This window comes from Alosa sapidissima, chromosome 12 (assembly GCF_018492685.1).
Source record: "Alosa sapidissima isolate fAloSap1 chromosome 12, fAloSap1.pri, whole genome shotgun sequence".
Taxonomy (NCBI): domain Eukaryota; kingdom Metazoa; phylum Chordata; class Actinopteri; order Clupeiformes; family Clupeidae; genus Alosa; species Alosa sapidissima.
Window position 1 is genome coordinate 8,458,111 of NC_055968.1, and position 13,313 is coordinate 8,471,423.

The window sequence follows — 13,313 nt, forward strand, 5'->3', positions numbered from 1 at the left end:
ACTGCCCTGTATGCTTACTTGTAGGTCCTAGCACACTTTGGCCGTTTTATACAGAAATTAATTATGTTGCCCCTCTGATTGCAAGGTACCATACCAGAAACAACACAAAGTATATCCGATCTATTGGAGGTCATTTTAACTGGCAATGAAAGATCACAACAATGCAGATTTACATTCATTTTACTAGCCTGTGTGGCACGGAAAGATGACCTACATCCTATCAGACAGATGAAAGGCTAGCCATTCAGCACAACCCTTGTTAATGCACTGACATACCACGACAAGTTAAACAATGCAATGTCACACACACAATTCAGGGACTGTAATATAAAGTCTGCAATAATTGCTCCAATCACTCTCTAACCCTTGTAATCTGAATCAGAAACATCTTCCTTCACTAAGCTCAAGACAATCCTTACAAGGAATTTGATTTGGTAACCCTGGTTGCACTCACATCAACATATAACATTTGTAATAGACAATAAATACATTTATCATACATTTATCTAAGTGAAAAATCTGTCAGGGAGCTTCACTGATGCACACACACTGTAGACATTAAAGGACCTCACACTACATGCAAAACATATATTTGAAGTGAACTGTTATAGGACCCTTGTGTCTTCTCCTGTGTGCATGTAGCATGTGTGACTGTGTGTCGTGTGCCTGTGTCTGTAAATGTAAAAAGTCTGCATATTATATGCTACTCCCAAAGTGATTTAATGCACATTCACAAGTGCACTTCCACATGCGGTGATCATAGTGGTCCAAGCATCTATTGAAATGTGTCAGTTGAAACGCCCCCTATAGAGGAGCACAAAATTCGATGTGCATGCAAAGGCTATGGCAGAGATTCATCACGTCAAATGTAGTAAACCTTGAACCTTTGCATCACAAAGCATTGACACAAGCATGTCTTGAGATGTTCTAGCGTCCCTTGTTAACGGAATTAAAGGAGCGATTTGTAGGATTGTTACCGAATGTTCTGTAGGCCAAAATCAAAACACTGGTGAACGTTCTCAAGACTACCAGACGCGAGCCTCTTCTGAGTTGCCTGATGTAATGCAGACATAGCTAACGTTAGTTGACCTGCAGCTGCTTTAACGTTTCTCCAACCATGACCCAGCTACACATTACGGAAACGGTGAAAAAAAAAAAAAAAAAAACGTCTCTAACCAACGTAACATATTTAGCTGAAGTTAGCGATGCAGATGAAGTTTAGCCTAGGCTACCTGTCGTAGAGAAATATGGCCAGCTCTGCGTCAGACTTGATATTCTTCGTTTGACGAAGATGTCGCCATCTCAAGAAGCTCCTCCGATGTCCACTTAATTTGTTTCTTGTTTTAATTTTGGAAATTTGCCTGCCTCTCGTAGGTTACTCGTTCATGGCTACAACTGACAGCTGCTGACAGTTGTCCTTTGCTAATTTGGCAACCCAAATAGGAGGATGCGGCATCCCATTATTAATACGCTATTCTAGAATTAATCATTCAAAACATAAACGAAAATTCCAAGAGATTCCGCCCCGTAACTCTTTTTTTTTCATGGGTTTTACGGGTTATAGTAATGTTGTCAAATAAGCCATTACTTTAATTCATCGTGTTTCCTTACTCTCTGACGACATATGGTGATCATTTTTGCAAATGGTTACAATTTATTTGCTATTATTACACAGCTCTTCATAGTGCTCTTCATAGTTTTGATTGGCCACTGGCAGGCATTTTGTTGAGTAAGCCAAATTAAACTTTAGGACATGTGGGCAGATATGACCGAGTGTAAGCAGTGTTTCCCATACACGGACTAATCTGTGGCGGGGCGCCACGAAAACAAAATCGGCCGCCACAGATTAATATTCTATGTTTAATTTAAATTAATTTAAATATAAAGATCAAATCCTTGCATTGCCATTGAGCTGCGCTTTTTACGCACGCAGCCTTTCCTTACCCCGCCCCGCTCTCTCTCGTAGCCTGCTGCCCCTCCTCTGCATGTGCATTTAACAAAATATTCACGATTGTTGAAGGATTGTTGTTGCCACATAGAAGCATTGCATAGAAGACGTCTGGCTAAATTGCTATTAAATCCGCTTAGCATCGTGACCATGCTGCGCAAATTTGTTCAAAACTGCTGCATTGAAGTTAACTCTGCTAAGGTCTTATCACAACATAGTAGGCTACATTGAAGAGACTAAACTAAGTTAAGTTATGCAATCAAGCAGTATCTCAAAGCTAACGTTAGAATACTGTTTGGATGTCGAATTTAGCATGCTTAGCCTACTTACTGCTGCTTGTCAATTTCGTTGAAGGGCTCATTTTATTGACTCTGACTCTTTTGTCTTCTGGCAGTAGAGTTGCCATTGGATATAGCCTAAGGACGAGTTTTCTAGTCACTGTCTCACTTAAAGCTCCCTAAAGTGTTAAGTAAAGCACAGGGCTCTATCAAGCTTATACTCATCATAAAACTAATGTGGAACTAGGGCTAAGAGCATAGAAGTAAAGTGGGATGACCTTACTTTGGCTTTGTAGAATCCAAGTTGTTTGTTTCCAAGCCATTCTTTTATTCAGAAGCATACTTATGAAGCATAGCTACGATATGCATCTGATTTGATGATTTAAGTAGCCTACTCCATTCGGAGGCATCACTAGCTAGGTACCAGGCTACCAGTCACTCTCAGCACCAAATTGCCAATCTAGGAACAGGCCATTATGCTTCCATTGCAAGCAGCAAGATGGGCTGTTTACCATCACTTACTATTATGAAATATGTTTTATATAACTTATTAAAACTGGAGGAGTTAGCCTCTCATGTTGCTGACCATTTAGGCAAAAAACAATAAGCTTGGTGAGAACTGTTTAGAATCAACCTGAAATCAATCTCCAGGAGGCATCTGCCAACATTTACACTTCTCTGGTACTGTGTCAAACTGGGCTTAAACCAGTGCCTGGTTAGGAATGATGACTTACTGAGACGTACGGGTAGCTTACAAAAACTATACATGGCCATACAGGACAATGTGACAGGATGGATTTGACTCACTCACTAAATCTGTCCCTGTCCCTTCAATATTGAAATCACAGTAACGCCCTTGGTTTCAATTCTGGCCAGCATCACCCCACAGCTTGGCCCAAAACTGCATGCTTTTAGCTGCAAGGGCCTGCTGATAGCAATGCAAAATAGATAGATAAATAAATACCTTTGTGTCAAGTTACAATTAAATTATGCCTCATTCCAAATAATGTGTAGCAATATGCTAAAGTTAATTAGGGACAAACAGAAGTTGGTTGATATAACACTTTTTGTTTTTGCCATTTTTGTTTTTCTACATGAGTACACATGCCTGTGTCATACAGTGAACATCCATTGACTGTGCAGGTGGTACTACAACTTTCCAGAATTTCAGGCTCTGTGAGCAGTGTACACCTGACAGTCAATGGCACTCATAATGAAGGCAATCTGAAACTGAACCTGGTGAGGTATTTACTGAGAGGCCTTGATAATGTGGTCTACAGTGTCAGTCTACAGCACAGGCCTAATACTCAGGCAAGTTTAGTCATGGTACACAAAAAAAATAATAATAACAGGGATGCACCGATATATCGGCCAATATCGGTCTTGTTGACTGATATCAGCTATTGGCAAATTTATATGACATTTACAGATAGCAGTAGCTGATGTTTGTCTGCTGCATCCATTCTACACTAGGTAAATGTTGTGCCATCAAGGCCTGAAAGACCTGAAAATGGTTCAGTTATTAATGAATATTTTTCTTTCCACTCTACTAAAGGGTACAATTAACAGCAAAAATGAAGTAAACAAACAAAGAAAAAGATATCAGTATTGGCATCGATTATCGGCCAAATTGTTATTTTATATATCGATAAATCCCTAATAAATAAACTATAAAGTAAGGAACTTTAGACACAGGCCATCTTTCAATCAAGATACTATCTTAGAATTCTGAAGCATATCTGCACTTTTGAATGCATAGCTCAGGCCACTGAATGCAACACGAGTTTCTGTAAACTGTAGGATAAAGGGTTCCTGACTGAGAAATTACAAGACCAATGCACCCATATCCAGCCCCACATTCATCCATGATCAACTGCATATTTAAATATGCATCGTTCAATACATCACATAATATGTTAATGACTTACTTTAGATGCCAAACTTGAGCGTTACAGTCGGCAGCCAAATATAGTGGTGACTACAATATATACCACCACCAACTCAGCCTCTGTAACAATGCATTTCAGCCCTAAAATACCACAGAACGTACCACCCAAACACCAACGGCTTTAGTGAGTGTGCCATCTGTGAGTGGTTCAAAACACAGACTGAGCAAAAACATTTTTGCCCATATAGCAGCTCTGTGACAGCTCTCTATGACACAATCAAGAGGCCTCTTCTACTGTAATTAAACTTCAAAAATAAAACAGTCAAATAAGTGGACATCTTTCAACCAATACTTTAAAAAGTCCAATTCCTTTTCTCTTCTGAGATGATTCACTGTAGTTTTAGGCACAATGGTAGCGGTGCGGTGGTGGCATAGTGGCTAAGGAGCTGGGCTAGGATGCAGTAGCCTGAAAAGTTGTGGGTTCAATACCCGGATTCCACCACTGTGCCCTTGAGCAAGGCATTTAACCCCGAGAGGCTCTGGGGACAATGGCCCTTGTAATATACTTGACAGAATAAGTTGCTTTGGATAAAAGCGTCTGCTAAATTAATAAATGTAAAAATGTAAATGTACCCTTAAAGGTGGCAGCATCTACCATTGGGCTTGTTAAATCACAATTTGACTTTTGCATTCTGAACTGAGGGGAATGGCCCACTCCTCTTGCTTAATAATACAGCCATCATTATTTACTTTTTAGGAGGAACTATAATGTTTGACAAGGAGTGTGTTGTATCTTCAAAAGAAACAACGAGCTAGAGAGATTCACCTGCCAAACTGCTTAATAATCAACTCTGAAACGTTTGGCCGACCTCACCAAAAGAACAGCCACCAGTTGATGCTTTAAATATATCACAGTAAAATCTAAGGAGTTGACTGACTGGATTGGTTGAACTTGTCAGTGTCAAGTGTCAATCTAAGATCCTCCCATCACTGCTAATCCAGATTAACTTTAAAATAGATTTTGGAAAATTATTTTTGTTTCTCTCCATGTGTAAATACGCTATGTTTCTTTTAGAAGAGTGTCTCAGTACGGATTACGTTTTTTCCAAAAGGAGTAAGCAAAACTTACCACCAAATCCCAGTTGTTCAGCTCTAACAGAGTAATTGCTTCTGCAATGTTGTCAATACCAGTGCAAGCCTGTAACAAATGAATAAACACACATCATAAGGAACCCTGATCCTGCACATCTATGGTGTTGAGTTATGGCAAATTAAATTTATGTAAAAGACCAGTTGATATAAAACATGCACACATACAGTGCATAGTCTTTCCAAAACTTGGCCCACCTACAGTAACCAGTTATATCACCAATAGTCTACCTAAATTATGTGTTTACATCTTTATGCATATAAAATGGGAAAAGATCAAGCCTCCACTCGGCCTGTTAAGAACATGAAAACATAATTTACTCGTAATATGCTATTAACTGTTTAACCGTTCGCCGCAGACACAGACGAGTTGTTTTCCATTTGACTAAGTGTCACAGTACTTAGGGTTTTGGCCTTGTTTTTCCACATCCCATAGGCAGCTAGCTTGATTTGAGCCTTGATGAACGCTAAAACAAGCTAGCTATCAGTATGTTGACAGTTGCAACCTAGAGTGGGACATACAATAATTATAGGCTCAGATGATTCAATAATTGTTACCTGTTAAACTGACCTAACGTCACTGTAAATGTAATAATTTGAAAACCTACGATGTACAAAAATATGACGGACATAACTGTCCGCTAACATAGGCTAACTAAGCAACCTTAGCTACGAACACTAAACTGTCCTGTCATTCTCTTACCTCAATAAATCACATTTGGATAACGTTAGCAGCTAAATTCGCGTAGCCATTGGTTCTAGACATAGAGCTTCACAATACTTATATAATTAAAGACCAGCCGTATGTCTGTTTCTGTGTATGACTAGTCAGGTAAATTAATTATTCAACAACCATACTGTTAAGGGTAAGGTTAGCATGATTGCCCTATTCTGAATAACTGAATAATTGGCTAAGCTGCTGGCTAGTTCTAGCGTGCTAACAAACATTACCCATGTAAGAAGCATTAGCTAGTAGTTAACATTAGCTGACCTGGGACTTGGGGGACTTATTTAACAAATAATTATTTATACCATAACGAGCCACTTAAAGTGTCTAAACCTATCGCAATACTCTTTCCTTTTCTGGCTTTAGAATGAGCAAACAGTAATGTTTGTTTAGTTATACAGCAAGTGGCATTAGTTGAGATGCTGTTAGCCAACTACCAAGCTCTCAAACGTATTGCCGTCATTACTGTGCATTAACGTTAGCAATTTTGTTAGACAGCCAGAGAGCTTGCGCTACATCATTGTTGACATTCACAGAGCTAAACATATCTCCCGTAAGACTTGTGACAAAGATTACAGTTTGTTTAACTATGTCACTGGTAATGGTTACAAAAAAGAACCCACCTGAAAGTCAGCCAGAATCATCTCTCTATCCATGTTGCTACCGCTATCGGAGGCCATCATTGCAATGACTGCCAAACGCTAGCTAGCTTTGCCACTGGTCTAGCTATCGTTTTGACTCAATAGCTAGCTAACGCTAACTAGCAATCTGTTATCTGTCTCACACACAAACACACTCGCACACACAAACACACGCACGCCAAGTGACTAGGGATTCATGTACAAATGTATAGTCATCAAATGTCAAAAACAACGGAGCCCTGTAACTGTCAAGATGCGGCTGCTGAGATGCAAAATCCGCACTTTCGGGCCGTGTTCTGATTCTGATAGATCTCAGTTCGGTGTAATCGTCACTTTTTTCTTTTATCTATGTTCAGGCAATCCGGTTGCTTTACGGCAATTTCAAAGTGTTGTCGTAAAATAATTATAGGCACATATCTTAAAGGGGAACTGCAGTGCTTACTGCTTACTGCTTAGTCGTTCAGATCAAAATGAACCAATTATATTAATGTTGTATGTAGCACAGGAATGATTACATTACAACCGTTCACATGTAGGCTAGGCTCCTCGCTGATGGATTCTGATATTAACACAAGCCTACAGCTAGCCTATTGTGCTTAACAGGCAAAATATAGACCTATATCTATACTCTTTGCCTATATTTATCTACCCAACATTTGCTCATCTAAATAATCTACGTTGGGGAAATGGGTGTTTGGAGTTTGTGGAGACAAAAAAAATACTGCCATGTCAATAGTAACACATATCCCCCCATGAAATTAGCATTTTTTTCCTGTCCCTAGCCTGCCCTGTAGAGGGCAGTGGCTCACTTCAAACAAAGTATGGAGACGTAGGAATCACACTAGACAGTTCCACTAGTTTTTCCTTCATTGATTTAGGGACAGAAAATCTAGACTATTGTAATGGTGACGTGACCATTAGATTCAAACTGCTGCTCTAATCTAAGCAAGCATCTTAATTTGTTTCACACAGCCCAACAAATGTTGTTACACGTAGGCTACATTGTAGCAAATGTATAATGTAAAAATTAGCATAGGCACGCTTCATTGTATCATTTTGTGTAGAACGGAGACCACAGCCGTTCTGGACCTCTGCGACTGACTGGAACAAGAAAACCAGACATGTGGCTCGCTTATTTTCAGGTTGCTTAGACTGACATATCATCGGTAAATAGTATAACCCGTACTACAGTACACCGTACAGCACATTACACTGCTTCCATGCTCCACCATCAGCCCCGCCTCTCGTCTGTTAGTAAAGTGGGCGGAAGCGAGACTTTATTTCAAAAATGGGTGATGTCAAATAGCCCAACTGCAATGGACTCTGTTGAAGAAGTCAGCTGCTGACCGTACCACCAATCAGATGAACGAACGCATCCAAAAAAGACATGTTGCGAAGATATATGGGAGATTTGTAATCTATAGCCTACGTAGGCTACTATGACAAGGTAGGCTATGTTACATTTCAAATTATATCGCTTGTGCTGAGTAGCCTAAAAGGCTTGCGTTGTATTAGGCTACGTTATGTGGTATTGAAACAACTCTGGAAAGCAGGATTATGACCAATAACTGCAAGCAACTTGATAGCCTCTAACCAGAAAAAAAAACCCGTATCGTTAGCCTGTTTGGCATAGGAACACGATTTCGCACGGATTGTGTTGTATATCACCTCGAGTTGATAGGCTGTTTTTATTCTGAATAACTGCAACCTAACCTCTGCATTATAAAACATCATTATGTTTCTGCAGTTAAAATGGGCGGGAAACAATCAGAAAAGTTCGAAACATCATATTTAAAATGTCATTGTATAGAAAAGTATCCACTCATTGCCTCTATCCGTTTTCAGACCTATGACTGAGGGCACCGAAATGGCATTACACGCTGAGCACTGAAGACGCCCAAGGAAAAAACGACCCCGCTACAAGAGGGGACTAGACCTGAATGACAGTCGGTTAGTTTTGACATCCATGAAGACTAGATGCACCTGCATGCAGTTTCCTGAGAGATGAAAGGTAAAATAACATAAGGATTATTCCATTGGATTTCAGCCTTACTAAGACCAAATCTATTCTGAGTTGAACATTTAACCTTGTTTATATAAAGCATCAAACGTCATGGCTACTATTTGAACCAAGGATTTGCATAGCTGGACTATGACTGAGCACGAGCGTTAACCATTTGCAACACATATCCTAAACTTCAGCTTCGTTATCCTACCACTCTTTCAGACATTCTAACTCAGCTAATGACCCATTTGATATTTTTTCAGGGTTTTGCAGTTATGGATTGCACCTCGTCATATTTGGTTTAGATGCGCATCGCTGAGGACGTGAAGATACAGCCTACAATGATGAGATGCACGGTAGAACCGGGTCATTCGGATGAGCCTTCACTGGGAGTTTCCCCTGCGTGATGTTGAGGACCTAGATCGTTTCGGATGGCCCTGTTTTTAACCTATGGATAAAAAAGACATTTTCAAGAAAGGTGATGATCGTGTGCTTGGATGGATATGGCGTGACATCCTTGTTTTGCAGATTGTTAGGGGATGGCATTAAAAAAGATGGGCGGACCTCTGGCAACGTTTCAGCTTTTTTCGGTGTAACAGACTATTTACTATACCATTTGATTGCGCTTCGTCTAATCATCACGACTCGCCATCAAAGCCGTGATTATTTTTTTTTTTCTGTTTTATTGAACCTACGTCGTTTCCTCTCATACAAGCCACCTTTCCTCGTCTCAGCGTTGTTTTTTGACGAGAATGGCTGGACGCACGCAGGCAGATAGGCTGACCACGGCATCTGCAAGAGGGGATTTAAGCGAGGTTGACATGATATTGCAAAACGGAGCAGATGCCAATGAAAAGAACATCTTGAACAGGACAGCCATACAGGTTGGAACTGCATTTCTGTTCTATAGCCTTCTTCCTCTGCATACACCGGCGAGGTTGACATGAGGACCTATATGCTACTACAATTCCCAATGACGTTTACCTCAAATATTGACATGTATATTAATCAGTGTACCTGTTAAATGTCAATTTTGATACATGTGGCAATTCATTGAGCACAGCGTCTTGCCTCTGTTTTCACACGCATATGGTCTAATTTCAGTCGTGTAGTCTAGGATAGTGAATGGGTCAAGGGAACTACATGTGCTCTTATGGGTGATGTCTTGTTAAATCAAACCTGGGATTACACAAAATAACCCTAACTTAACAGTTTAGCTATAAACTATGTCCAAGTATTTACATGTAGGCTAACTTGTCCTTATAAGCATGACATTATGTTACGAGGTAATTCTGGTGTTTCATCAAAATAGTAATGTTGCATAAAAGTTGTTCTCATTTGTTGAAATTTCAACACAAATATTCTCACAAACTATATTTAATTTGTAAAGCTCAGACTGTTGAATCATAATGTCAATTTGTCCAACATCCTTGATACTGACTGATTTACAGTTGCTTCAATTAACAATATAAGCACTTCAATAGTCCTACCATTTTGTTGAAAAAAATATCTGAACATGTAAAAATGGATTTTAATAGGCTGTATTTACTTCAGCATAAATATCAAGGCTATGTAAAAAATCAACCAACACCCCAAGGCCTGAAATTATTTTTTACAGAGAATGTATAGGCTAATCCAGTGGTTCTCAACTGGTGTGCCAAGGCACAAAATGAAGTGTGCTGTAGAATTTTGAGGAACCCCATGCATTTTTATACAGATTCGTGAAATAGGATAGTGGTATTTTAAAATGCATCAATGACACAGCTTCTCAATTGGAAAGCTCAGTCAGCATCGCATATGACTATCCTGTATTCTCAGCTCAAACACACTGTATAGAAAAAAATATGGGCATGATATTGAACACCCCTGGTATAACCTGTCTGTGTGTCATACTTTAAAATCAGTAATCATAACTCGGTGCGCCCTGGCGTTTTGGTTTGACCTTTGGTACCCAAAACGTTTGAGAACCTCTGGGCTAAGCAACCGGGATTTCACATATGCCACAATTAAGACAGGGGAGTAAATTGCGATTGGTACAGATCTACTCATAATAACCATCTCAGTAATATAGCATTAGGCTATGTTGGATTCTTATAACGGCGTGTCCTAATACATGGTAAATTCCCTTTTTGCCAAATGTGTCGACTCACTTTCAAGAGAAGCCAACGATGTATTTTCACCTAATATTATTTTAAAACATATAGGCTATATGCATTATAGTGTTAGATCTAATTTTCTCAAATGCTATTTCCAATATAGCACACCACACATTTAAAAAATGCAAAGGAAAGCACGTATGTCGATTTCGTTGTTATTACGCATTGTAAATCATGACATTTTTTTATGAGGGGCCATCCACATGTACCATATACAGCACTAACGCTTCCACCGTTTTATGTTAAAAATGTCTCGGCCAGTTATCTTCTATACAGTTGTAGGACCATACGAAAACAAAATTGTGTAATTGTGTAAAAATTGTGTAATCACATATCACAGATGTATAATGGGTTTCATTCCTCTTCGTTGTGTTCTACAGGTAATGAAACTCGGGAATCCAGCCATTGCGGATGCGTTATTGAGAGCGAACGCGGACCCAAATGTGCGTGACCCTGTGTTGGGACTGACCATTGCCCACGACGCCTCCAGGGACGGGTTTTTAGACACGCTGAGGGTCCTGGTTCATCATGGAGCCGATGTCAATTTAATCGACAATGGCGGAAACCTACCCTTGCACCTTGCTGCAAAATCGGGTCACCTGGACGTTGTGCAGTTCCTTACGCCGTACACCTCCGACCCCTCTCAACTAAACGGGTCAGGCCAGACACCGTGCGACTTGGCCAGAAGGCACAATAGAAGCTCCACCGCACAGTGGCTAGAAACATTTGTGTTTTCACAGCAAAACTAATGTGGACTGCTCAATTTAGTGAAACAGGGGTAGCTGTCAACAGGATTATATAGGAAAAGCTAACTACCTCTTTTTAAATGCAGACAGACTCAGTTAATTTGGTAACGTAAACACAGCGGTGTATTCTTCCATAATATTATCTGTTGGTTTCGTTGTAGGTCTACACTGCATTTCGAGACAATTGAGGAATTCACTCTACATAAATAGGCCTTATCAAATGGCCACCAGCCTGGTTGAATTGTTTTATGGCAGAAGACTGCACGTTGACAATATGGTTGTACAATCATCAGCACCATATACAAAAGCCAATAGGCTGGAAAACGAACAAACAGAATTCCATTAAATGTGAACTATTCGATATTGATTGTGTACCAAAGACTGTATTACTGAAATACTGTATTTCAGAACAGAAAATGCAGTAATGTAGCCAAGTGCTGAGTGTGTTCTATTGCACTAACTATGTCTGCTTTGTGAATAAAGTAGCTAAAATAATAAATGGTTTGTAGATATTATTTTGTGGTTATTTTGTAAATACACATCTAACATGATGAAAAAAACCCAATATTGCTAAGGGACGCGTTTTGGGTTTAGTCAAAGGAATGGCCAGTCTGTTTTATTTGCAGATGAAACGATCTATTCAGAAAATGGCTATCTGCCTGAATATGCAAAGAATATGATTTTACAGGATATTCTAGGCCTTTAGATATAATCATCTTTTATAATTGTAGCATGAAGCATTTTAGCTACATTTAATGGCATGGCTACAGTCAGCTTGATTCGTAGGAAACAGCAGTGGGTAACGTGAGGCAAGTGGCATATTTTATCGAGTCTCTGGATAGAAACAAATTAATGGATTCTTCGTTTCAACACGTGTAAAATAGAGCTAACGACAAGAAACAGGAGGCAAACAGACGCTTGAGCGGCAGCGCAAATAATAAGACCGTTACGCCGGTGGGAGGAATGATATCCTAGTTTTGCTGCCAATCTTTCAAATTCTGGCGCTTCAGCTCTACAACGCGCAAAAAATCGGACGTTTCGTCAACAAAACCAGGAGAATGGTGAACAACAAGACAATATTTTAACATGGAAACTATTCTTTTACATCTCGCACGAGAATAACGTAGCCTTGAAGAAATATCACAAGTGGCATGAATGGACATGTTCTTCCTGGTTCGGTATTGAGCTGCTGAATTATAGTGAGACGTCTTTATCGTGAGTTTTGAATTATTTGTATGCTTTATGAAAGGCTGTAAGTAAAAATAATATGTTGAAACGATGTCATTGTCAGTTTCCTCCTATTGCCATTCACGTTGGAGGCACAAGGAACTCTGATGTGAATATATACACCATGCTGACATTTTTTTACACCCTGTGGACTAATCGTCGTTACAGTGACCTCCTAAAACACCGAGAATGTTAAAACAGTGTCGCAGTGGTCTCAATTGTATGGCTTATTTGTTATATTCTTGGAAATTTAACTACGCCTTAAATGGCAACAGTTACACGTTCTCTGACACAAAGTGCATATTCTCGGAGACGCGTGATCAAAGGAAATTCATATGTCGATCAGCTGGAAAGCTCGCCTCAGAAAGTTCGAAAATACTCATAATGAAATCTCATTAGCGAAGATTTGCGAACGTTTTGACTGTATACTTACATTATACGAGGATACTGGCAGTAACCTAGGCCTGTTCATTGTTTCAAGTTCACTGAAACGACGAATAAGATTATCATAACAGTCGAAGTGGTTTCATGAAAATAATTGTGCAACA

General features: G+C 39.6%; 2 protein-coding genes across 3 annotated transcripts in view; one reads left to right on the top strand and one right to left on the bottom strand.

Moving 5' to 3' along the window:
* The window catches only part of faf1 (Fas (TNFRSF6) associated factor 1), an 86,753-nt gene extending 79,752 nt beyond the window's left edge, over positions 1–7,001 (bottom strand). The window contains exons 1-2 of the mRNA XM_042056993.1: positions 6,614–7,001; positions 5,244–5,312 (exon numbers count right to left, since the gene is read on the bottom strand). Coding sequence (XP_041912927.1) covers positions 5,244–5,312; positions 6,614–6,673 — 129 coding nt within the window. The 5' untranslated portion in view covers positions 6,674–7,001. The remainder of the gene's footprint in view (positions 1–5,243; positions 5,313–6,613) is intronic.
* Positions 7,002–7,934: 933 nt separating this feature from the next.
* Positions 7,935–12,021, top strand: cdkn2c (cyclin-dependent kinase inhibitor 2C (p18, inhibits CDK4)). Of its 2 annotated transcripts, none has more exons than XM_042058061.1 (4): positions 7,935–8,078; positions 8,477–8,642; positions 8,900–9,520; positions 11,173–12,021. In XM_042058061.1, the coding sequence occupies exons 3-4, from the start codon at positions 9,389–9,391 to the stop codon at positions 11,539–11,541; spliced, it is 501 nt and encodes a 166-aa protein (XP_041913995.1). In that variant the 5' UTR covers positions 7,935–8,078; positions 8,477–8,642; positions 8,900–9,388; the 3' UTR covers positions 11,542–12,021. The 2 variants fall into 2 exon arrangements, with proteins under 2 accessions (XP_041913995.1, XP_041913996.1); XM_042058062.1 differs by lacking the exon at positions 7,935–8,078 and adding an exon at positions 8,104–8,290.
* Positions 12,022–13,313: the final 1,292 nt, after the last annotated feature.